Consider the following 27,443-nt stretch of genomic DNA (forward strand, 5'->3'; position numbering starts at 1 on the left):
TTGAAAACAAATGACAGGTGACCACAGTCTGTACCAGTTTACAATATTTTTGGAGGGGAATATCAGCAGAGGCCTAACTGCAGGTAACCATCGTAATTCAATTGATGCATATGACTTAATTAATATACTAACCTATAGGATAAGGGCGCCCGACATTTTGAGGGTGAGGAAGTTAAGATATGGTAGAGGAGAAAAGAGCTATGCATGCATGTGCATGAGGGACACCAAGGCCTATAAGACATCTGGTCTCAGGTACAGTCATTGGAGTTCTTCATCAGCATGGCAGAGTCAGACTAGGCTCCGTCTCGACCCTTAGAGAGCTCCCCAAGGATAGAGTGAGTAGAGTGTAATGGTGCGGGTCGCTCTTAGAACACTGCAATATCTCACTTGACTTGTTTTACTTATTGGACTAATCACTGTAGTAATAAAAAATTTACAGGTACAATAGGTCTTCCCGGAGGGAGAGTGTTGCCATTGCTGTGCCCTATGGAGCTCCCAAAGCAGGAATTCTGATAATACTTGACCTAATCAGGGGGAGGGATAGCTCAGTGGTTTGAGCATTGGCCTGCTAAACCCAGGGTTGTGAGTTCAATCCTTGAGGGGGCCACTTAGGGATCTGGGGCAAAATCAGTACTTGGTCCTGCTAGTGAAGGCAGGGGGCTGGACTCAATGACCTTTCAGGGTCCCTTCCAGTTCTAGGAGATAGAATCTTGGGACAAGAACCAATCACATTTCAGAGTGTTAATTGGGAACATTTAATCAATACTGAATCAATAGATCAGGCAACAAAATGCAACTAGAATATACTGGCAATCCAGTATCAGCAACATCTCAAGACACTCAGAGCAAAGTTCTTCAAGCTTCTGGGAAGAAGCTAACTGATAGGGGAGGAGTGGGGCTAGGAAGCTTCTTTTCTAACAAGTTCTTCCACAGCTGCCCAATTCCCAACTTCAAGGTTTCTTGCACCTTCCACTGGCACATCTGGTACTAGCCACTGCCAGACACCAGCTATTAGAATAAATGGAACCCTCATCCTCCTCAGTATGGCAAGTCTTATGTTCTTTGATTCTGGAGCAGCTGTGCCATAGATGATCAGTCAGTACCCATCATAAAGCCACATTTCCCAGTGTGTACATCTGACAGGGGAAAGGACTTCGATATTTAAATTTCAAGGGCCGAGGTGGGTATGATAAGGATTCATAAATATCTTGGCTTTGGGCAGCACTTGGTGCACTTCATTTGTCCTAAATATCAGATCCTGCTTTACAAACAAAGGCCTCAATCCTGTACACACTTACTCATGTGAGTAACTTTCCCCACATGCAGTGGGACTGCACACTTGCAGAGAGTTTTTCAGCTGCATTTTCAGGAATGAGGCCAAAATGTTCTCCATTTGTAATTATAATGATCAATTTCACATCTTGGAATGGCATTACCTGAAGTATAATGATGTTTCTGCTGAAGGCCAATAAACAAAGATTTTTCCTCAATACCCAATTTAATTTGTGTTGTTTTCAGCTGGTAAAAAATGCATTAGCAACAAGGTATGTTAAGAATTTGTCTTATTGAGCACATCCGCTTAGAAAGCACCATCATCTAAAACAAGCCAGATCTGGTGGGCACAGCTAGGAGAATGGAAGAATCTGTAAAAGCATCAATCAAGTCTTTCACTCATAACATACTTCATTTATATTACCTGGCTGACATCAGCAAGCGTAACCTGGACTGGAGACTTTTGCTCTTAACTTGCAATAAAAGCTGAACTAGCAAAACTGCAGGGATTTTACACCAACCTGTCTTCCCGTATCAGGAATGTTTTAATTTATGGTTAAGTTATCTATCATGCCTGGCATGGTAATGCACATAGTATTACAGAATCAGTAGCAAAGTGGTACTAGGAGATCAGTTTCCTCAGGTCAAATCTACGCTTAATGGTTTCACTGTCATGGGGTACAATTTTTTTTTAAATGAAATAGCTTTGATGCCAAAGCCCTAGTGGAGATGCAGTCATGCCAGACAGAGTGCTTTTGCCAGCATAGTTTCTTCTACTTGCCAAATCAGTATAAGATAGAGTAGCAAAAGCACTTTTTTCTGGCATAACTATTTACACTAGGAGGGTTTTGCCGGTCTAGCTATACCAGCTGAGTTTTTAAGCATAGACAAGGCCTTAATCTCAATACATCTCCATTTCCTCATCAAACACTGCACATAGCAAGAGACACTGAAGAGTTCACAATCTAAACAGACAAGCCAGATAAAGGATGGAGAAGAAACAGCGGCACACAGAAGTGAAATGACTTGGTCTGGGTCACACAGCAGATCAGTGGCAGAGCTGGGACTAGAGACCAGGTTTCCTGATTCCCAGGCCTGTGTCAGATTCACGCGACCATGCTGCAGCTCCAGTAATAATGAACATGTAACTTTTTAAGTGTTTTGAAATCCTGAGATTAAAGGCACTATCATAAGTGAGATGTATTATTTGTACCCCCCTTGAAAAGATTGATATTTTGATGCGTAATTCTAAGCTTCTTTCATGGAACTTGACTTCTAGTAGACTCACCTGTTTTTCCTGTTCTGCTTGAAGTTGGTACCTAAAAATCTACTGCTTCCAACTATTTAGAGAGCTAAAAGTCTTGATTTTTCAAGGGTAATGCTTACTTCTGATCCCAATAAACGTATTTAACATTAGCCAGCATGCATACAAGACAGATCAGAGTGGATTTGACTTTTAAAAACCCGAATGTAAATATCAAACAATGAAAAATTATGAACTAGAATGGTTGGTTGGTTTCCCTGCTCTACGATATTTTAAAGCAGTTTGTCCCAGAGGAAGGGGCACTGGATTGAGACTCAGGCGAGATCCTCATCCCTTCTCCAGCTCCTTTGTGTCAGAGCAGCCTAACGGGGTCCTAAAAGCCCTGTGTCCAGCCAGGGGAGGATTCTCCCAGCACAAACACTGCAGAAGATAGCCATCAGGCTGCCCTCCAAAGACCCCGTCACAAGGCCTAGCAGAAGCAGTGTGCCAGAGGAGGCACAGCATTCAGCACTACAGACTCCAGGCAGCACTGTGGCCCACAGAAAGTTTTGACTCCAGAACTCCCTACTCCACCCGTAGGGACCTAGTACAGAACCTCAACCCAGGTTCTATTCCCGGTTCTGCCACTAGCCTACTGGGTGACCTTGGGTATGTCATTTTACCGCTCTGTGCCTCAGTTTCTCCATCTGTAGAAGGGGGGTAATGATACTTGTCTCCTTTATATAGTGGTTTGAGATCCACGGATGAAGAGACTATTTATTAATTACTGTTAAAGAGCCCGATTCTGTTGTTCATACTCAAGCAAAACTACCAGTGAGGATTTCTAAAATGGTTGCTTCCTTCTTAAATGGGCATTTTTTTTAGGACCAATACCATGCAACAAGTGGCTACGTGAAGGGAGTGAACTGGAATAGTCCCTAATTCATACACACATTGAATTACATGTAGCAACGTTTCCCAGCCTCATAGAAATACACTGGGGAGAAATCATTTTGTAACAGCAAAATTGGTTGAAATAATAATCTTAATTTAAAAGACATTCTGTAGCTGGAAAGGGGGGGCGGGGGGTTAACAAGACACCTTTAGACTGTTTTCACACTATGCCCCAGTGAATGTGGAGGCATGCAAAGGGCCTGAACGTCACAGAGAAAAGCAAGAAGAAAATGCAGTGCAGAGATTGGTGATTGGTAATGACCCAGGCTAGTTTGGACAAGCAAGAATTATTGCCTGTTCCCATAGGTGCCAAATCAGACAGAAAAGGGGACTAAGGCACATTTTTCGCTGTACAAAGAATTCTCACAGTAATGTGCTACCGCATTGGTTATATGGCATTCTTTAGATAGTTCATTCTCAGTGACTTTCAGCCTCCTGTAGTGCATACACTTTGGGCATTACTAACTTGTTTAGACACAATGGCCTTGTGTATATTTTTGTTTTGTTAAATGTGCCGTTGCTAACGCTTGGCATCATCTGCAAAATTCTTCCTTCTCAATTCTGGAACGTTTGCGGAAAATGTTTAGAAAGCACGAAATAAGTACTGAAAGACTCACCAGAAAATCTGATGCATTCTGAAAACCAAAACAGGATCCAGATTGACAAATCAGAAACCTTGTTTTAATTAAGTCACGTCTGTCTTACCATTCAGCATTTCAGTCTATTTAATATTTTGAAATCGTAGCCTAGGAAGATTTTTTTGTAATTTTTGCTAAAATGCAATTAAACTTTTGCTGTCACACCAGAAATATTAATAGCTTTTTCTGCTGGAGTATGCAATTTTATGGCAGGACCAGTGCACTTTGATAATATTGAGGGCCTGTGTGCAGACTTTATATAGTCTTAATCTATCAGTGTTATTTCCATCAAAATTAATAGTGGACAGTGCAACTTTCAGTACTTTAAAAACACATACCTCTATGGAAAAAGCCACGGTTCATTTTAATGTAGAAGGGGTCTAATAACAAGTATGTTGCTGAAAGCAAATTAAACAAGTCACTAGAGAAGAAGCAGCAAGAACACAAAGGGACAAATTCTGCTCTCAGTTACAGTGGTGTGAGTCCAAAATCAGTATACTGAAGTCACTGGAATTTTGCCATATTTACACCGGTGAAACAGAACAGAATTTGTCCCAGTCTTGCAGTTTACCCATTACAGTAGATATGTGCCCTATACATAATTTAGAAAACATTTATTCCATCCCCAAAGGCTTGACCCAATGCCCACAAAACTCAATGGGTGTCTTTCAATTGACTTCACTAGGCAACAGTCAACACTCTAGCAAACTCAACCCTCCCATCAATATACCCCTTTCATGACAGCCCTAAAATCCTAGGCCTCTTTTGGATGACACTGTGCATAGGAGTCTGACAACAAAATAAATCAAAACCATATAGCTGCAAATTGCTGGACAGAATGTGTCCAACCTGTCTCCCAAACTCAGAGGGGCCGCTTTGTAGTACCTCCAAAACAGAGACCATGGAGGGGCATTCAGGAAGGGTGGGGAGGGGACATGTAGGATAAAGATCAGCGGGCATGTTCTGCATGATTACCCCTGATCTGGCAATGGAGATTTTGTTCATACCCTGGAATATTATTTCTCTCCCCTGCAGGAATTATCTGTCAAAGGGAGTGATATATGGCAATGCTTAGAACCAGAACATATGTGAATATTAACACTGATTTTGTAACACATCTGTGCACCCATTTGAGAGATATTTTTGCCACTTTTCCCTCCCCCTACCCTATCCCCCCTACCCAAAAAAACACTGTTCAGTCTTTAGCACCTAACTTAAATATAGTTTGATCCTCATCTAGAAACATACAAGTCTAATTCATTTTTCAAAGCTAACCACGCATAACCAATAATGAATGCACTATCAAAAATGGCCCAGCTTTACCCTTTCATGCCTACAACCCCAAAGCATGTAAGTTATTATTAACTATCATACTTAATATTTGAAACATTTCCTCCACACACACACACACACACACACACGTACACCCTTAGCTCATATAAAATTCTCCTCTCCCACATCCAGCAAGGGTTGTTTTATTATGGATTACCAGAAGGGTATATAATCGGTTCTTGATACTACAGTATATGTGCACAACGTGCAATTCAATTTAGGTTTACTAAAATCATACAGACAGAAAATTGTCCCAGTTGCATACCAATAAAAATTGGAGTACAATAATGCAAATGGCGTTTAAAGGATTTTAAATACCTAGAGTTCTTTGTTTTAAGATAAGGCATTATAGTAGAGATTATCTGAGGGATCCTATTATAAATACCTTATTAATTATACCTCTATCTTTCCATAATCCCCAAATCCCTACAAGTTAGTCATTTAAAAAGCACTAAATGCTTTCTGCCCACCTTACACAATCCAGATTTGTTGGCAAAGATGAAGTATGTGAATTACCAGCTACAAAAGAATACCATCTGTTTAAAGGTTTTAATTCCCTTAAAAAAAAAAAAAGTAACCCTTCCTAAAAAAAAACAATTTTCATTGTTTTAGAATACATATATTTTAAGCACCAGTAACAGGACCTTTTATAAATGAATGGCAAATGCTGGTTTAAAAAAAAGTAAAATAACATAGTTCTCTGCTTTGTATTGAACACAATGTGTTTGAGAAATGGATTGAAACCCAACAGAGCCTTTTATTCCTTGTATGAACTCTACAATTAAAAACGATAGTCTCCCACAGCCCAGCCAAGTAACATAAAAAAGCACGATCTTTTGATATGAAGATTACGAAGAACAGCATCTTTCAGCCCAAGACAATGATTGCCAGCCTGTGCACAGGGTTCAAAGCAGAAGTGGTTCCTTTGCAGAACCAGCATGGCTGAGAAAGACTGAGCCCTTTTCTCACATCCTGGAGGAACCAGCCAAGGTGCTGCAAACACAAGCACGCTTAACTTCAATCACATGAATATGCCATTGAAATCAGTGGGACTACTCATGGGAGGAAAATTAAGAACAGACCTAAGCATCAGCAGAATCGGGACATGTCTGTTCTTCCATGACCACAGTCCAGTCCCCTTTTGCACTACACTTTGGACACAGATACTGCCTCACAAAATATACCAGTGGATTCACAAAGCAGTGAGAAATTCTGCTCAAATATATTGTTTGCACTTTCCATTTCTCCCATTATGTGCTGCTAAGTTCCTTCATACAAGTGTGAAAGCACAGCACCCCTGATTGATGGCAGAAGGATGTGAATTCTTCCTTCACTGTCTATAATGTGGCGCAAACAACATTCATACTACCCTGAAAGACACCATCTCTTCTTGCTTAAGCTAATGTAGTTTACATAACTGCACTCTCATTTCTTGCCTTGGAAGAATTTATAACACCTTTAATTTTTCTGAGCAGCTCACCTTCAAATATCTACATATGTTGAGATAGAGTAGTTGAAATTTAGCTTAAAATGTATTGCTGAATACATTTCTTTCAGTTAGTAAAATGACAAGTCTAGTCAGATGTGACAATTATTTTAAAAATACAATAAAACCAAAACCAACACCAATATGATCTTACCAAAAAACAAACCAGCATAAAACAAACTCCCCATTACCTCTGAACACCTCATGCCTGAACAATATTTGCTTCATCAGCAGCCCTCCTAACAAAGTGTGCGCCTTGAAGGTTAGCAGATTGGGGCTGCGTAGGCCCAAATTATAAATGTTGTATGGAAAAGACAAATCAACAAACCCAACCTTTTACAGAAGATTAACTAGAGCTGACAATTTCTGAATGTTTTTAACAATTCTGATAAGTTTTTGCCATCAAAATTTCAAATTTTAGTGAAAAAAGGTCAATGTTTTCAATGATTTTTTCCTTGCAAAAAACCAAAAACCTACAAAACATTTTTTCAGCCAGTTCTAATCTCAGCAAAAATATCATCATGAAACTTTATTGTAAAATGTTCAATGGATACATTCATTCATGAATATCCCTTTCTGGTGCTTACAAGCTAACTCTTACAGCCTCACATTTAGGACATAAGAACCGGTATACAAAAGTAACTAAGAAAAGGTAAAAGTGAACGGAGAGTCTGTTTTTATTGTCTAAGATGAGTGCAGTGCAAACAGCAAGCAAAAAGAGTTAAAGGGTAAAAGTAAGTGAGGTATTTAAAATTCTTTCCATGTTAATCTAAGGTAAGGACATTTGTTTATTTAACACAGTAGAACCTCTCGGATTCACATAGAGAAGCAGTTCATTTGTATATTAGACAGTAAGGAGGCCATTCTCAAAGCCTTCCAGCCAACTCAAGCTCTGCTTTGGGGCAGTGTGGGATTAGTACCCCAGTTAAGACCAGTGTAGGGGATGTCCAGAGGAAATGAGCTGGAGCTATCCTGGCTGCCTGTGAAACCCCTACGTTGCCAGAAAGGGGCTGTATACCAGGCCTTCACTGGGTGGGCAGAAGACCACAGAGAAGGCCAACAGAGGGGGAGGACAGAGGATGAACATTTACATGGATCCAATGGCCCAAAACCTACTGCAACTGGTGTGCCGATACCACCCCAGGGCAGCACAGCAGCTGGAGGGGAACTGCATGTGGAGAGCGAGTTATATTTATAAATCAGTAGAATCGGGGCATTTTATTAGCCATAAAGTCACTACAACCATTTTCATTAAGTTAAAACCTGTAACAAGTTTACAAAACGGAGCCCTGATCTAGAAAGCCTAGATTTGGCTTCAGTGGAAATGGGGGGCGGGGGGGTGGGGGGGAAGGAGAGGAGAGAGAACTGACATTGTTTGTACAGCAAGTCATACCGAGTACTCATGTTAATGACTCTACAATGGAGTCCTGACGTATTCATTAAGTCTTGGCTTTCAGATGCCAAAGTAAACAACCAACAATAAAAAGAGTCAGAGCATATCCTCCCATGGCTATACCCACAATAAAGGGAACAGAGAACCCAGAGCACTTGCTCTCTTCAGGGGTAGGAGTGGAGGAATGGTGCAAAAGTAACGAGGGTCTGAAACCTTCCCTCTGTCTGTTTTATCATCTACGACTTAGACTGTGAGCTCTTTGTGGCAGGGAACCTTTTTTTTTTTTACTCGATGTGTGTACGGTGCGTAGAGAATGAGGCCCTGATCTTTGACTAAATACAAAGAAGAAGAAAAGGGGAATCAGCCAAACCGCTGAAATCTGAATAGCCACTCTAAAGGATTAAATCCACTCCACCCAAAAAGAGACAGGACAGTTGAGCTACACGAGGAACAGGCACATTCAGTGCAAATAAGAATGTGTTTTCTAATGGACTTTATCCTTGTACATCAATGAAGTATCAAATCTAACACCCTAGAAATGTCTGTTGGCCTTGAACCCTGGGATGATGATTTGCACAAACATTTATTTTAAATTTTTTTAAAAAATTATTTTTTTTTAGGATCAGATTCAGCACCCAATGAAGTCAATAAAAAGACTCCTATTTACTTATGTGGGCTTTGGACAAGACCCTTAAATTGAATACACACTATTATACTGTATACATAAAAAAATATTCATGCTTAAGCTAATCAAATAAGAACCCAAACAACTGCCTTAAACCATGTAAACTATCTACAAATAAAATTGTATCAAATTTAAGATGCTGTGTCTCCAACCCCAACCCCATCTTTCTATTTAAATGTCACGGGATTACCTTTGAGTTGATACATAATACATATGTTTTAGCTCAAAAGACTTCAGAGAGAGGCAACTGTGATACTATTATAATGACATTCACACAAGGACAAATGAAGCATCCTCATACGCAGGGATCTGATACAGTATCTCAGGCTACATATAAAAATCAAATTAAATACTGTACTGAAGTGCAGGCTTTGGGAAAGCCAACAGGGATCCAGCTTCTTCCACTTCTCTGAACTGCTTTTAAAGTTACATGTCTCATACAAGATAAACCACTCTGTCACTGCGAAAAAGTAATGGAAACAATTTAAGCATTCAGAAAATATGCCCACCCAGCACAGACATGAAGTTGTTGACACACTGGTTACACTTAACCAAGCCTATAAATGTTTTTATACACTGCACTGTGCGTTTCTGTTTTATACATCTATTTCTTACGGAAAAAATAAAAGTTTAATGTGAATGGAATTTTTTTGTGTCTTGGAAAAAATGAGGTTTGAGCCAAATCTTGACAGGTTTAAGTCTGTAGTACAGAGCATTAATACTATGAAAGTCAGCGCAAACTTCCACAATATTTATAAGGTGTTTTGCAAATGTCTGTACTAATGAGAGCTAACATTTTTAGACCATTAAATTTTTTTTAAAACTTATACAATCTACCTTTTGGAAATAGTAATTATGGAGTAATAGATGATCTGACCACTTAATGGAAAGTAGCCATGGGTGGTACCCTGTAAGTTTGGTTTCAACATCTCCAGAAATAACAGGCAATTTTTTGAGAGGGGGGGGGGGGGGGGGGGGGGAGAGGTTAAGTAGGGAATGGTTTTTCCAAAAAGCCATATTCATAGCCACACATATAAAAAAAGTTACCCTCTAAAAAGTGAGGGCTAATATTAAAGAGGGAGATTCTCAAAAGGCACAAAGGACAATTAGGTGCCCAAGTCAGTGCATTCCCAGACTACAGGTGTTCTTGACACACAGGGTCAGCCTGACATGCTTACTCGCATTGAGTAATACTAAATTCTTCAAGTCGTCCCACTGAAGTCAATGGAATAGCTGAAGGAGCAGGGGGCTACTCAGTGTCTGAAATCCTGGCCCCACTGCAGTCAGTCAATGGAAGTTTTGTCACTGACTCCAATAGGGACAGGATTTCACTCCATGGGATTGCATTAGAATCTGACTCTTAATTAAAATATCCCAGACAAACATGCTCCCTCAATTGTTCTGACTATAAAATACCCCAAGTAGAACAAAATCTGAGTCTCTCTGCAGAGTGTCACATTCCCATCCCTTCCACTGCTAGAGATCATCATGGACCTCATCCCACTTGAAAAGCAGAGGAGAAAAGAAAGATGGAATATTGCACTACTGATCAGAACCTGCCACAGAAACCAGTGGTGAGTTTGAGATTTTTTTTTTTTTTTTAAAAAGCTCTTAAGTCAATTAGTGGTACAGTGTGGGATATATTTTGACATTTAAAGAAGGGAAGACCTAGCATTTGTTCAAGCAACAGACTAGTACCAACAGTAAAGAGTGACATTAATAACTGGGCAATTGGTGGCTCAGATACTATGGTGATGGGCAGTAGTATAAAACCCTAAGATCAAAAGATCAAACACAGACAGAGCTGCAATGAAATGCAGCAACCTCATGGTTGGAGAGCAAAAGTCCACCAGCATATAGTTCAATGAACAACAGTAGAAAAAGGAGAAATTTTGAAGAAGGACACGTGAAGAAACCCCAAACAGTTACAAAAGTGATCATCAATATCCATACAGAACAGTCAGGAGAGAAGACTGCTCTGCTACATAGAAAAATCCATATAGGCAGTGGGAAATTTCACAGATTTCCCCTCAGTTTCCATCAGATCATTCCATCAGGGCCTGTGGTTTCCTCCCAGAGGAACAGGTAGTGGGTTCAACCTCCCCAGAACCCACAGATGTCAGGGATCCTCCAGAAACCAGGGCCATCTCCATTTTTGTCTCCGCAATGCCCTACAATCCCCTGCAGCTATTCCCCAGCCATCAGTACTGCTCAGCTTCCCTGGCCAGTAGCTACCCTGAAAAGCTTCATTAAAGGGCACGTTCCACAGCAAGGAGGGATTTTGTGCCAAAGTTAATAAGACCTTGAGTTACCGTGTATTAACTTGGGCCTGGTCTACACTACGAGTTTAGTTCGAATTTAGCAGCGTTAAATTGAATTAACCCTGCACCCATCCACACAACGAAGCCATTGACTTCGACATAAAGGGCTCTTAAAATCAATTTCTGTACTCCTCCCCAACGAGGGGAGTAGCGCCGAAATGGACATCGCCATTTCGAATTAGGGTTAGTGTGGCCGCAATTCGACGGTATTGGCCTCCGGGAGCTAACCCACAGTGCACCATTGTGACCGCTCTGGACAGCAATCTGAACTCGGATGCACTGGCCAGGTAGACAGGAAAAGCCCCGCGAATATTTGAATTTCGTTTCCTGTTTGCCCAGCGCGGGGCGCTGATCAGCACAGGTGACCATGCAGAGCTCATCAGCACAGCCAGAATCAAAAAAGAGCTCCAGCATGGACCGTACGGGAGATACTGAATCTGATCTCTGTATGGGGAGATGAATCTGTTCTATCAGAACTCCGTTCCAAAAGACGAAATGCCAAAACATTTGAAAAAAATCTCCAAGGCCATGATGGACAGAGGCCACAACAGGGACTCAACACAGTGCTGCATGAAACTTAAGGAGCTGAGACAAGCGTACCAGAAAGCCAAAGAATCAAATGGACGCTCACGGAGGGAGGGACGACTGACGACTGTAGCTATCCCACAGTTCCATTTGAATTCTGGGTTGAGCTCCCAATGCCTGAAGGGTCAAAAACATTGTCGCGGGTGGTTCAGGGTATATGTCGTCAGCCCCCCTCCCCCCCGTGAAAGCAAAGGGAAAAAAATCGTTTCTCGCCTTTTTTCACTGTCACCGTATGTCTACTGGATGCTGCTGGCAGACGCGGTGCTGCAGCGCTACACAGCAGCATCCCCTTGCTTTGCCTTGCGGATGGCAGACGGTGCAGTATGACTGGTAACCGTCATCGTCGTCCTGTGGGTGCTCCTGGCTGGCCTTGGTATGGTCGGTCGGGGGCGCCTGGGCAGACATGGGTGTTCCTGACTGGCCTCAGTGAGGTTGGTCGGGGGCGCCTGGACAAAAAGGGGAATGACTCCAGGTCATTCTCTTCTTTAAGTTTTGTCTAATGGAGATTCAGTCCTGCCTGGAATATCATGGCAGCTGGAGGCTTCTGCCTCAGGCTGCTCTCCCAGTCGGCAGCACCGCGCAGTCGCACCTACCCCAGCCTACCCCTTGCTCCCAGGGCTCACAATCAGATACTTAGACCTCTACATTTTGCTGCAAATAAAAAAATAAAGCTGCCGTTTAGAACTGTCCCCCAACATACATATCCTGGGACATTTTGTATTTTACCAGTGTCAACCAAAGGCCCACACACAAATGGAGATTCAGTCCTGCCTGTGCCTCTATCCTAGCGCTTATCACAGATTCCCATTTTCAGCTATCGGCTGAGCAAGTGCAGAATGGTGGTTCACTCGACTTCACTGTAAGCCAACTGCCCTCCCCTCCCACCTTTGATCTCTGCTTGCAGAGGCAATAAAGTCAGTGTTGTTTCAAATTCATGCATTCTTTATTACTTCATCACACAAATGGGGGGAGAACTGCCAAGGTAGCCCGAGAGGGGTGGGGGAGGAGGGAAACAACGGGTGGGGTTGTTGTAGGGGCACCCCCTAGAATGGCATGCAGCTCATCCTTTCTGCGGGATGTCTGGGGCTCTGACCCAGAGCGGCTGTTTGCCTCTCTGGTTCTTTAGTAGGCTTGCCTGATATTCTAGGCAGGACTGACTCTCCATTAGACAAAACTTAAAGAGAATGACCTGGGGAGTCATTCCCATTTTTGTCCAGGCACCCCCGACCGACCTCACCGAGGCTGGCCAGGAGCACCCATGACAGCAGCAGATGGTACAGTATGACTGGTAACCATCTTTGCCAACTTGCAAAGCAGCAGACGGTACAGTATGGCTGGTAACCGTCTTTGCTAACTTGCAAAGGCAAGGGGATGCTGCTGTGTAGCGCTGCAGTACCGCGTCTGTCAGCAGCATCCAGTAGACATACGGTGACAGTGAAAAAAGGCTGAATGGGCTCCATGGTTGCCATGCTATGGTGTCTGCCTGGGCAATCCAGGGGAAAGGGCGCGAAATGATTGTCTGCCGTTGCTTTCACGGAGGGAGGATTGACTGAGGACATTTACCCATAACCACCCGCAACAAATTTTTGGCCCCATCAGACATTGGGATCTCAACCCAGAATTCCAGTGGGCGGGGGAGACTGCGGGAACTATGGGATAGCTATGGGATAGCTACCCACAGTGCAACGCTCCGGAAGCCGACGCTAGCCTCGGTACATGGACACACACCGCTGAATTAATGTGCTTAGTGTGGCCGCATGCACTCGACTTTATACAATCGGTTGCCAAAAATCGAATTCTGTAAATTCGAAGTAATCCCGTAGTGTAGACATACCCTTGGAGCAGTTTACTATTGGCTTCCAGGGGAGGAGAGACGTATAGAGCAGAGAGTGAGGAGTACAATGCACCCAGTTCCCCATGCACAAGGGGACATGAACTGCATTCTTCCCTGGAGACAAGAGACCAACCTACTTACCTAGGGTTTGTTTGTTGTTGTTTTAAAGCTCTCGTTACTGTGCTTGCTTTCACACACTCATCCTAGGCAAATGATCTGTCTCATGACCTTGATTTTTAAAATGTCTCATTCAAAAACTCCACAACTAAACATCATGGAATTCAATGTATCTATCTTGACAGCTTAAGGGCTGATTTGTCCCACTGGGGGTTTGGGCTTGTGGTTCCAGGAAATAGAGGTATTTCAGACCTGAAACTTAAACTCTATTTAAACTCAAAAAAGAAAAGAAAAGTGATATATGCTAGCCTTTGCGGAATAACTGGAGAATCTTATTGCTGTCACCACTATACTTCCCCGAGCCTCTTCTCCCTCTTTTGCATTACATCTAGAATTACTTTGAAAGCCCCTTAGGATAAGGAATGTGTCTTTTAATATGTATTATGAGTTTGTGTGATAATGTGTTCCTTTTTCTCCCCCACTCCCAGAAAATGTTGGTTTTGGGAAGTTTTTGATGAAAATGAACAATTTCCATGGAACGACATTTTTGTGGAAAAAAAATGGTATTTAGCTGAGAACCCAATTTTCCATTAAAAAAAAAGTTTCGGTGGAAAATTTTTGACTAGCCCTAATTGTGAGGTCCCTAACATACCAACTGCTGTAATAATAAAATAAATAAACAAGTGACATGAGAGATGAACCGTGTTGCAAAGAGACAGGTCACTTTACTGTTGGCTTCTCGTTGCATGAACTCAGGCAGAGGGACTTTCGCATAAAAAGAAAAACCTTGAAACAGAGAAAATGCCAAGACTTTGAAAGCTCCTAATACCTTCAGTCCCAACTCCCCATGCATACACTCCAGAGCCATGCTCTTTGAGGACTCTGAGCCAAAATTCATCCCTGGTGCAACTTCACTGAAACTTGCCTCATATCAATCTCTCTAGTATATGATATTTGGGTAATTACTCAATGCCCTTTTGCTTAACAAACCAAACTTGCTGGAGTTGAGAAACTCTTATCACAAGTTTATATAAGAACTGTAGGCTAGTATGCACTTGTATCACAACATAGATGACATATGGTTATATTATGGTAAGGTAAGGTAAAAAATAGATGGTAAACCTTGTAACAATAGATTTTTGCATATTACACTTTCATTTCTCTACACCTGGCTTGCAATCTAATATATATGGTCTTAGTTTAAAGTCTATAACAGTTCTATAGTAGTTTACATCACAGAAATATACCACACAAAGCAGAACCAGTCGCACTCATAAAGGTGCTTTAGAGCAGTGGTTTTCAAGCTATGGTCTGCAGACCCCTGGGAATCCGCAGACTATGTCTAAAATTTCCAAAGGGGTCCGCATCTCTATTTGAAATTTTTTAGGGGTCCACAGATGAAGAAAAAAAAAAAAAAAAAGGTTGAAAGCCACTGCCTTAGCGACAGAAGGTTGGATTCCAATTGCACTTTAGCTGGTGTAAATCAGGAGCACCACCACGGATATTAATTCAGTTACAGCAGTCTAAACCTGTACAAAACAGCAATCAGGTTCACATTATCCAACCAACAGTGATTCTACAATATGATTTTCTTCTATTAAGTCTCTAAATTAAATCCTTTGCACTGCTTTGAAATCTCAACTCAAATGCAGTTTTAAAAGAAGTTAGAATATAAACAGTAATCCTCAACTGTCCCTATAAAAAGCACTTAGTACTTTTTGGAGGTATTCAAAAATTCATTCCAGAAAGCATTTTCATCTCTAGTCTATTGAGTTCAGATTCCAGGTTTTAATACTATATTTTATTTGAAGCTAGGAAAAATAAATCTGTGGCCAATTACCTTTGAATAAACCTACTAACTATACTGCCCACTGGATATAACCACTGTAAAAATTACATTTGTTGTGAATGACATGCTACAGTGTATTCTGAAGCCTTCCAATACATGATTGGCAGTTGGGGCTCCAATTCTGCTAGGTGCTGAGCATTCCCTGTGAAGTCAGTGGGATTGGAGGCACTGGGCAGATAGGGAAAAAAATAGGATATGATAAATTTGTATTACTTAGGGGGGATTGGCAGGTATGAATCCAGACGGACAAAGAAAGGGAATACATTCAACAGGCAAATACCAAGTTTTGTGAAGCCAGCTGCTGAAGACGATCTGATAGGGAGGTATTCAGGAGGACCAGGTATCACCACAAAAGCCTAGATCAACTGCATCATAATACTATCAATTCATAATGTAAGAGTCAGCGCCCCCTCCCCCCCACACACACACACACCCATACAGCACATTCCTACACTTAACAGAACGATGCATTTTTACTGAGGGTTTTTACACGATAAATCTTAGGGGGGGGAAGTCAGACTGGTGTCTATGCCACCAGACGCTTAACTACACAGAGCTGCAGCACTTTGGACGTGCATTAGTTTTAAGGACCCTATCACCAAATTAAATAAAACCAAGCCATTGTCGTGCAAACATTCCAGCCTCATCCAGAGCACTGTCACCGAATCAGCTGGCCTGTTAGCGGCTCCAGCGAACCTTGATGAGTTTCTCTTTCAGGTCCTGACCCAAACCTCAACCCATTGAAATCGCTGGAAACCTTTCCGCCGACTGTCATCGACTTTGGATCCGGCCCCAAGCACGGAGCATTTCACTCCTCCAGCCTGTAATCTCCAAAATACTCTTCTCACTGGGGAGTGAGAAAAGAATTTTGGAGTCGATCTCAAATCCTTTTTTTCTGTATTTGGAGCAACTAACTGAAGTTAATTTTAAGTCTTTAGAATTTCAGGGCAAACACTTTCACTCAGTTATTTTAATCACAGGAGTACAAAACCCATTTATAAGGCTACCGTGCCAGCTCTCTTTGCATTCGATAGCATTGGTTTGGCTACTTAAGGGTCGCAGAAACACCAACACGTTACACATAAAGGGTTCAGGACACAATCTATAGCCGAAGGAGGGAATCATTTCATCATTGCTCTTCATGTGCTGAGTAACAGCGGAACTTTCACTGCCTGTCCAAAATTCAAGCACCACGGCTTTCAGTTTCTCGAAAATATATTTGTTCAATAAACCTCAGTTTATTCCCTTGAAGGATCTCCCCCGCCCACCCCCTTCAGAGATTCTGGCAGGTAGGTAACCTCAAACAGTGCTTAATTCCGATGATTTCAGTGGGACAATTCGCGTGTTTATAATTAAACACCTGCCTACATTTTAATACAATTGGATCATAAATTATTTCTGCAGCTATTGACCAGATTCTGCAGTCCTTGCTCAGGGAAAACCCGCCAATGAATCTAATGATGTATGTCGCCCCAGTAAACCCTGCAAAAGAAATTGGCAGATGAAAAGGACTCCACTCAAAACAATCCGTAGAGCTCCGATGAATAAAATGCTGGGCCCGATCCTGCGCTTACTGAAATACACAGTAACACTTCCAGTTAACTTCAGCAGCAGCGGGATCGGGCCGACTGACAGCATGGGACACACACGGGCTTTTAATATGCACATTATGCTATAACTTTTTTAATCCACTGTAGGATCTTCCCATCTGTGCGCTCCACTTTAGACTGGAGAGCGAGGATTAAACAGGGAAGCGTGTCTTACTTCACAAGTGTAGCACTAAATTGTTTACCTAATACCTGGGGAGAGGGGATGGGAGGTGGCAGCCGGCTGAGGGTAGCGATTATTTCTCAGGCTCCCCCAGTTCTGATGCGTGGTCCCCGTTGCTGGGGGAGCCTTTCCGGAGCTCCGAATGGAGACACGCTAGCAGGACATCTTGAGGGGAGCTGATGCCGCAGCGGCTGGAAGTTCAGCGGGGGGCGCCCCAGCCCCCGAGTGTCCCCGCGACCCAAATCCTGTTGACTACCCGCCCTGCCATGGGGTCACCGCCAGCTGCTCCACAGAGCGGGGCAGCGTCGCTCCCACCCCTCTTCTGACCCGACCCCCGCCCCGGCGCTGCTGCCACCGCCCCCTCGGAATAGGGCGCGAGGGGCAAGGAGCAGCAGCAATTGCTGCGCCCCAGGCATGCGGCCCACCCGCGAGAGGCGCGCTGCCCGCGCCTGCCCCAGCCCCAGCTGGAAGAGCCGGCGCCGCTCCATCCCAGAGCGCCCCGAGCCCCAGCACAGGTTCACCCCAAGGAAGCAGAAGCCAGGACCGGGGCTAGCAGCCTCAGAGCACACTCGGGAACAGCAAAACCTCCCCCCCCCCAACCCAATCCTCGTGGCTAGGGAGAACCGGGACCGGGGAGCCCCCCCCCAAACAACAGTCCCAGTAGCACTACAACCCGCGAGGCAAGGGAGAAGCAGGGACCGCGATCCCAGTCAGCAGCCCGGCCCGGGCCCCCCCGCGGCCCTTCTGAGGCAGCGCAACCCGGAGCTGCTTAACCCCCTGTATCCACATGGCAAGAATGGATCGGAAGCGGGGAGGGCGATTTGAGAGACCGCGGGCCTGCAGCTCACCTTCCCGGGCTGAGAGGCAGCGCTGGACCCGGATTTCACAGCATCCGCGCCCGGCGCTGTACACAACCCGAGTTTGATCCCCCAGACAGACCGACCGACCAGCCACACCCCCCAGGCCTCTGTCACTCTGTCCCCAATCCTAAATAATCTCTCCACTATCACAACCAGCCTCCACCCAATAGCTCAATCCTCTAATAATGTCCCTCCTCTAATTCCCTAATAATCCCCCAATATCTCAATCCCCTAATATCACCCCTTCTGTAATCCCCTGCTAATCCCCCATCACCCCCAATATCCCAATCCCCTACTAATCCCCATCTCTCCCCCCAATATCCGAATCCCCTGCTAATCCCCCATCCCCACCTCCCCCCCCCAATATCCCAAACCCTTACTAGTGCCCCAGAGCCCCCAAAATCCCAATCCCCTGCTAATCCCCAGTCCCCACATCTCCCCCACTAATCCCCCATCTCTACCTCTCCCCCAATACCCCAATACCCTGCTAATGCCCCAGACCCCCCCCAATATCCCAATCCCCTACTAATCCCCCGTCCCGACATCTCCCCCAATATCCCAATTCCCTGCTAATGCCCCCAATATCCCAATCCCCTACTAATCCCCCATCACCACCTCTCCCCCCAATATCCCAATTCCCTGCTAATGCCCCAGACGCCCCCATATCCCAATCCCCTACCCCCACCTCTTCCCCAATATCCTAATCCCCAATCATCTCACCCCTATATCTCAAACACCCCTTTTCTCTAATCCCCTACCGGTTCCCTCCCCCAATCTCCCCACCATCCCTCCCCTCTCACAGCAGCACCACTCTCGCCCCCCTCCCCAACCTCTCAGACACAAAAAGAATAAAAACTACCGCCCATCCTGGCTGCAGGAAAGAGAGTCATTATTGCAGCCTGAATCCCGCGGTGGGGAGCGCACCGTCCGCCAGCCCGAGTCCCCCCGCATGACACAGCCGGGCGGAGCCGGCAGACCAGGAGAGCAAGTGACGGTGCCCTACCTGGATGCAACATACTTTGGAAATAGAAGATGACCAGGATAAAGGATCCGAAGCAAGTGACCAAGACCATCCTGCAAATCCTGTTCATCCTCATGACTTCCATCAGAGCCTGCTTCATGGCTTGGTCCCGGGGCTGCGGGGCAGGAGCACAGGGGATGGGGAGCCGGTTCGCTCTCTGCTCGGAGTTGGGGGTGTGGAAGGAGCTCGGAGCGCACAGAGATGCCTGGAAGCCGGCCGGCCGGCTGCCTGCCTGGCGCCTCCTCCCGCTGCTGCTCTGGGTGACGCCTGGGTAGCAGCGCACAAGGGCTACTTCATTGGGCTGGGTGGTAGTCCTAGGCTGGGCTTTACCACTCTCCGCTCCAGGGCCGGGGAGGGCGGAGGAGTTGTCTGCGCAGAGGGAAGGAGAGAGCCGGAGCGTACTACCCTGTTCAGAACATGGTCGCGTCCAGCTGCTCCCTGGCAAGGCTGCGGGCTTCCTCGCGGTCCCAAAGCCACTCTCATCTGCAGCTGCTGCGCCTGCTGCATAGGGTTCAGGTCAGTTTCCAGGTCCAGGGCAAATTAAACATGAACCCGCTCTGCGTGGACTCCTCCGGACGGTCAAAATGACAGACTGGACCTCTACATAGAGTGTTTCCGCAGACGTGTACAGGCTGAAATTGTGGACAAACAACATCACTTGTCCCATAACCTCAGCCGTACAGAACGCAATGCCATCCACAGCCTCAGAAACAACTCTGACATTATCATCAAAGGGGCTGACAAAGGAGGTGCTGTAGTCATAATGAACAGGTCGGATTATGAACAGGAGGCTGCCAGGCAACTCTCCAAGACCACATTCTACAGGCCACTATCCTCTGATCCCACTGAGGAATACCAAAAGAAACTACACCATCTGCTCAAGAAATTCCCAGCTACAGTACGGGAACAAATCTACATGGACACACCCCCAGAACCCCGACCAGGGGTATTCTATCTGCTACCCAAGATCCATAAACCCGGAAACCCTGGACGCCCCATCATCTCAGGCATTGGCACTCTTACAGCAGGATTATCTGGCTATTTGGACTCTCTCCTCAGACCCTACGCTACCAACGCTCCCAGCTATCTTCGAGACACCACCGACTTCCTGAGGAAACTACAATGCATTGATGTTCTTCCTGAAAACACCATCCTGACCACCATGGATGTAGAAGCACTTTATACCAATATTCCACATGAGGATGGACTACAAGCTGTCAGGAACAGTATCCCTGATGAGGCCACAGCAAGCCTGGTGGCTGAGCTTTGTGACTTTGTCCTCACCCACAACCACTTCAGATTTGGGGACAACTTATACCTTCAAGTCAGTGGCACTGCTATGGGTACCCACATGGCCCCACAGTATGCCAACATTTTTATGGCTGACTTAGAACAACGCTTCCTCAACTCTCGTCCCCTAGTGCCCCTCCTCTACTTGCGCTACATTGATGACATCTTCATCATATGGACCCACGGAAAGGAGGCCCTTGAAGAATTCCACCTGGACTTCAACAATTTCCACCCCACCATCAACCTCAGCCTGGACCAGTCCACACAAGAGATCCACTTCCTGGACACTACAGTGCAAATAAGTGATGGTCACATAAACACCACCCTATACCGGAAACCTACTGACCGCTATACGTACCTACATGCCTCCAGCTTCCATCCAAGACACATCACACGATCCATTGTCTACAGCCAAGCCCTAAGATACAACCGAATTTGCTCCAACCCCTCAGACAGAGACAAACACCTACAAGATCTTTATCAAGCATTCGTAAAACTACAATACCCACCGGGGGAAGTGAGGAAACAGATTGACAGAGCAAGACGGGTACCCAGAAATCACCTACTACAGGACAGGCCCAACAAGGACAATAACAGAACACCATTGGCCATTATATACAGCCCCCAGCTAAAACCTCTCCAGCGCATTATCCATGATCTACAACCTATCCTGGAAAATGATCCCTCACTCTCACAGACCTTGGGAGGCAGGCCAGTCCTCGCTTACAGACAACCCCCCAACCTGAAGCAAATACTCACCAGCAACTACACACCACACCACAGAAACACCAACCCAGGAACCTATCCCTGTAGCAAACCTCGTTGCCTACTCTGTCCCCATATCTACTCTGGCAGCAGCAGCAGAGGACCCAACCACATCAGCCACACCATCAAGGGCTCATTCACCTGCACATCCACTAATGTTATATATGCCATCATGTGCCAGCAATGCCCCTCTGCCATGTACATTGGCCAAACCGGACAGTCCCTCCGCAAAAGAATAAATGGACACAAATCAGACATCAGGAATGGTAACATACATAAGCCAGTAAGTGAACACTTCAATCTCCCTGGTCATTCTATTACAGATTTAAAAGTCACTATCATTGAACAAAAAAACTTCAGAAACAGACTTCAAAGAGAAACAGCAGAACTAAAATTCATTTGCAAATTCAACACCATTAATCTGGGCTTGAATAGGGACTGGGAGTGGCTGGCTCATTACAGAAGCAGCTTTTCCTCTCCTGGAATTGACACCTCCTCATCTATTATTGGGAGTGGACTACATCCACCCTGATTGAATTGGCCCTGTCAACACTGGTTCTCCACTTGCGAAGTAACTCCCTGCTCTCCATGTGTCAGTATATAATGCCTGCATCTGTAACTTTCACTCTATGCATCCGAAGAAGTGAGGTTTTTACTCACGAAAGCTCATGCTCAAATAAATCTGTTAGTCTTTAAGGTGCCACCAGACTCCTTGTTGTTTTTGTAGATACAGACTAACACGGCTACCCTGCAAATAGATTCCCACCGCCACGGACAAGCTAAAGTGGAAATAAAATTCCAAGATGTGGAATCCAGATGCGATGGTGATGGGCACCATACTGAGGGGGGGAGAGCATTCCAAATTCACTACCCCTCCCTGAACGAAGCCTTGCCGTCTCTTTCCTGGACTTTCAGCAGTGCAGCTCCTAAAGACTTCAAGGGCATGAAGGGAGGTAGGGCTAAGTATTACCCTGTGTTCCAGGCCCTTCCTTTTCAGTCTTTATTTTGTTTAAAATTTCCTGGGAATGTATCAGATTATTACAAAAAAAAAAAAAAAAAAAAAAAAACAGTGCAAAAAATAACTTCAGTTTTCTGGGTAAATATCAGGATTAGTGGCAGACAGGAGGGCAGAAAATACTTGTAGAAAAAAGTAAGAGTACTGAAAGTAAAGCAGTTTAATGCTGTGGTTTATGTAATGAACTGTACATTAACAGTACATACACATATGCACACAAATATGTGTGTCTCTTCCCCTACATTGCCTTACTTTTTAAACCTATTTACACAGACTAACTTATTAGCATAACACATCTACCTAATGTAATGGATCTGATTTTCTTAAGGTAAGTGATATTTTCACATACATGAGTGGTCTGAAATTTGGGTGGAAAAAAAAAAATCAGTAAAAACCAAATTGTAGCTTTTTTTTTTTTGGTAAAGCCTGAACATTTTTCACTAAAAATCAGTAAACTGAAAATGAAGGGCCTCACCTCTGTTGCACGCTCATTGGCATTTGAAGAGGAAGGCACAAATCCTGCCCTCTGTTATACACTGTCGCACTGAAATCCATAGGAGTGAAGAAGTGCAAAAGAGCAAAATTTATCACCTCTTCTGTGGAAGTGCAGCCATCGCTGGAGTAGAATGTCAGATTATGTTTCAAGCTGGATGCCCAAGAACTGTTAGCCCCAAAAGTGAGTAATGATTTTTGTGTATATCTCACCAAAGATAGAAAATAATTTATCTGAATGTTTGTGTTGATAGATCAGATATGGTTGAGGTACTCCTATTAGAAGTTCATTTGCTCCCAATGATTTGTATTGTTTATTATTGCTTTATTAAGTGTTCAGTTACACAAATGAAAATAAAGTATTTTATCACCAATGACTGAGGGCTTTTTGTGCCTGTGTGGAGGGGGGGCAGTAGCTTTTTCTATTTTGTGACACAAATATAAAGGGGGGGGTATTTTCCCCCCTTTTTCCAAGCTTTTAGATCCAAGATAAGATGTAATGCAAAATATCCTACAAAACCAAAGTACATCCTAATATGTAATAGATCAAAATAACAAAACAAAGTCAGCTAGCAAAAATTTAAACCAAAGCTTTCAGGGTCCCAATTCAGCAGAGCACTTAAACAGCTGCTAACTCTAAGCACCTGAATAGTTCCTTTAATTCCAATGGGTGGGAGCCACTATGGTGCTAGAAGTTAAGCAGGTACTGAAGTATCTTGCTGAATCAGGGCAAAAGTTCTCCAAGTTTAAGTGCTATTAACATTTTCTATGGCAACATTTCCCAGCGCCATCACCTCCCTGAAATTAGATCTGTAGGAAATAGAGATCAAAGCATTAGAAACAGATGGCTAAATTCTCAGTTATACCAGTGCAACTCTATTGAAGTAATTGGAGGTTAACACAGATTCGTGTAAGAGAGAATTCAGCCCAGCATGTTTTTCTAATTACCTTAAATGTGAAGATCCATTGCCTATGTTTAATTGCTTGGTTGGTGTAGTTATGTTGAAAATGCATTTGCACACTAGATAGCCATGCTCCAGGGCCCACCCACATATTATTTTTGTGCGTTTGTTCACACACATTGTAGATTGTGTGCTCTTAAGGGCTACCTCTTGAAAACATGCCAGGGCCATACCCTCAGAGCAGAAGGAAGAAATTCATATTAAGATACTACAAATGGCCTCAGCAAATAGCCAGTGTAGCTTTAAAATATGCACCTATCAGTACATGAGCTGCATTATGATAGCAAGTACAGTACACTCACAGTGGGAGAATTGGACCGTGGCCAGGAACGTGGTGGGAGGAGGTAGCCCAACAGAGAGACGCTCTATGCTTTCTCCCAAAATTGAAAGCAAAACATATGGGAAGAGAGAGAAAATTAATGCGGCTAGAGGCAAAGATAAATTGCTTTATGGGTCTTTAAAACCCCCATTCAGTGGGTAGAGTCCAACACATGCATCTGTTGTCAGGCAGCATGACAAGAACGCCAGCTATGCTGCCAGTGCTGGGGGGAAGGACAGTGCACAGGCAAAGGAGAATCACTCATACTAGGACTGTTGCCACAAGGTTTCAAATGCCTTTACCTATGTGTAAATTTCAAGCCTTGTCCATGATTCCCTCTGGCAAGAAGCCTGATGTGCAATTACAGTGTGACAAGGCAGCCTATTCTCTGAGCTTTTGATGCCAGGGATCTCTTTGTGCTGGCTCTCTTACAGAAAAGCATATGGAAGGGGAGGGGGAGCCCATGGTCCCGAGTATGCAAATGAAACTGCACTTACAGTTGGATTCAATTACCTGTTGTGCCTGAGTTGCATATGCCCATCTTTCTGGAAATGTATCATATCATTAGGAAGGTTAACAAATGCAGAACAGCTAGAAGAGCTTGGACTGCACGGTAGGTGCTGAACACCCACCATTCACACAGAAACGTACAGGCGCTAGAAGAGCTCAATACCTTTGAAAAATTAGACTAATGGCTTTAAGATGCTCAAGAAGATAGTAACCCAAGACCTGATTGAAAGCCTACTGAAATCAGGGAGATTCCAGAACTATCACCTCTTTGAACTACAATTAAAAAACAAAACAAAAAAAGATTAGGGGATAAGGGCTAAAAATAAACCTACAGGTGAAAACCAACACAGACAAAACTCCACACAGATGGTAGTAAACTCACAGAATAGTCTACCACAGGCAACAGCAAAGCAGCTAATACAGGCATATTCAACAAAATCAAGGAAGGGCTATTAACACCATACAAATGTTTGATTAACAATATATTAGAATTCTTTAGTTACAGATTAAGTTACTTTGCTTAGTTTTGTCAATGTCACCTACCTTTAATGGCAGCTATCTAGGTCAATGGACTGGAAGGTCATCTTGCTTTTCTGGAGCTGCTGCAAGTATCTCTGTATTCCGTGACGAAAATTGTTGTTGTTTTATTTTGGGGGGCAGACGGGGTGAACTTTCTCCAGCAATACTCCTCCGTAAATCCGAACAGTCATCCTTCTGCTGCCTTCAGCAATCATACATTAGGGAAGCCACATCTCATTTTTTCCATTGACAAAAGTAAATCAGCATTCTAGTCCAAGCCAGTCACTGATCTCCCCAAAATGCCCTATAAGAGCAAAGATGAACACAGTGTAAGATGAAAATGGAAGTGCATAGAGGTGTATTTTAATGGGTAATGCACTTTCCAGGGAAACCTTCCATACCGCTTCCCAGTCCCTTGATCCCTTTCCATGCTCTTTCTCTATGCCACCCAATTCCCTGCACTCCTTTCATCCTGCATCCACACCCCACCAGTCTCCTGCTTACCCCAGAGATGCCCCTCATTCCAAAATTAGTAATCATGACTCCATTGTATTGCCCCATTATACACACCCAGCTCATCACCTTCCCAGTCCACAGCTTCCCTCTCAGATTCCTGTTCTGTCCCCTACCCACTCCAACCCATGACACCTGCCCCACATTTCTCACTCAGTGCAGCAGATGCAGATTGCAACCTGGAATCTGCGACAAGCCAGTTATTAGCCCTACTCTGTATATGTGAGAAAACACCTCTTTACTGGGCCTGATCCCATTTCCACAGATGTCAGCTAGAGTTTTTCCATTGACTTCAGTGGCAGTTGGAGGGGGCCCCCTATATCTGTGAACTGAATTCCCCACTAACAGTCCATCTATATGAAATCCACTACGCCAACAACATTAAGCACATCTGGAGATTGTAAAGTGGTTCCTTTTGGAGAGATGATGACCCCAAAATGCTAGGAACACTTTCAAAAGCTGAATAGATAGGCACATTTTTGAAACACATTAATATTTGTATAACCTCTTTAAATACTGATCCTGCCAGGGACTCCACATGGGGTGCAGGGATCCATCACAGGATTAGGGCCTTGCTGATCTGTTCCCCAAACACACACATACTTCCCATTAAAGTTCTATCCTGGGATGACATGTGACAGGTAAGGATTCCAGATGATGTTTCTTTTGGGAGAAGTTAGAAGGGTTCGAATTCAGGCTTCTTACAGGAAGCTCAACCTCAGCTATGGAGCATAGTCCATACTGCACCTAATCTATGGGCTAGGCTTGGTCTGCATGGAAGAGTTACATCAAGGTAGCTCCGTTGGTCAGGGGTGTGAAAAAGCATAACCTTGACTAATGTAGCTATACCAGACCACCCCACACACCTCAGTGCAGATGCAGCTATGTCAATTGAAGAGAGCTTTTGTTAACATAGGTAACTGTGTTCAGGGAGCTGGTGTTCCTACACTGACAAAAAAATGCTTTCTGTTGGTGTAGGCAGCATCTACACTACAGGGCTATGCCAGTATAGTCTTCATAGCGTAAACATATCCTTACTCTACACTAGAAGAGGATCTATACCAGTACACCCCCTAGTGTAGATGTAGTCATACTGCCAAAAAATGCTTTTGCTGCTATAGCATATACCAGTTCTGCAAGCAAAATAAGGGATACTTTTATAAGTATAAAATAAGTACAAATACTTTTGCTGGTAGCACTGCATCTACTATAGAGCTTTTGCTCATGTCACAATATCATGGGAGGGAGGAAACACACACACACACACACGCCAGCAAGAGTTTCTAGTGTAGACCTGGCCTATTTTAAGAGTGGCAGAAGGTTCGGTTTTCAAATAAACAAGATATACATGGCAAGAATTGTATTCATATGGTTTAAACAGGCTCCTCTGGGGGAGAAGGAAAAACAACATAAAATAAATTATAAGAATAAAGTACTAACACTAGAAAATCCAAAGTTGAACACCTGCAAGATTGTTAAAATATTACTTGCATGTTTATTAGTTTCAGGAGTAGAAGGAGATGGGCACTGCAGTATTTTTAAACTGGCTTTGGTTGAGCTGTAGATTGCAAGGATACTTTAAAGCAGTGGTTCTCAAACAGGGGATCTGGAGACCACTAGGGAGCCTCCAAGCAGGGCCAGCATTAGACTGTCTGGGGCCAAGGGCCAGGGCCGGTGCTACCATTTAGGCAAACTAGG

The 27,443-nt window shown here is 44.0% G+C and overlaps 1 protein-coding gene across 2 annotated transcripts in view; it reads right to left on the bottom strand.

Annotated features, from left to right (window-relative positions):
- Window positions 1-19,619, bottom strand: part of CHST11 (carbohydrate sulfotransferase 11) — a 239,733-nt gene extending 220,114 nt beyond the window's left edge. The window contains exon 1 of one of the 2 annotated variants that reach the window (XM_024200076.2): window positions 19,358-19,619. In XM_024200076.2, the coding sequence (XP_024055844.1) occupies window positions 19,358-19,460 (103 nt within the window). In that variant the 5' untranslated portion in view covers window positions 19,461-19,619. Of the gene's footprint in view, window positions 1-19,342 lie in introns of both variants that reach the window. The other variant, XM_024200075.2, reaches the window with a different exon arrangement.
- Between the last annotated feature and the right edge of the window lie 7,824 nt (window positions 19,620-27,443).

The sequence above is a fragment of the Terrapene carolina genome, unplaced genomic scaffold (genome assembly GCF_002925995.2).
Source record: "Terrapene carolina triunguis isolate 2854851 unplaced genomic scaffold, T_m_triunguis-2.0 Scaffold247, whole genome shotgun sequence".
NCBI lineage: Eukaryota > Metazoa > Chordata > Testudines > Emydidae > Terrapene > Terrapene triunguis.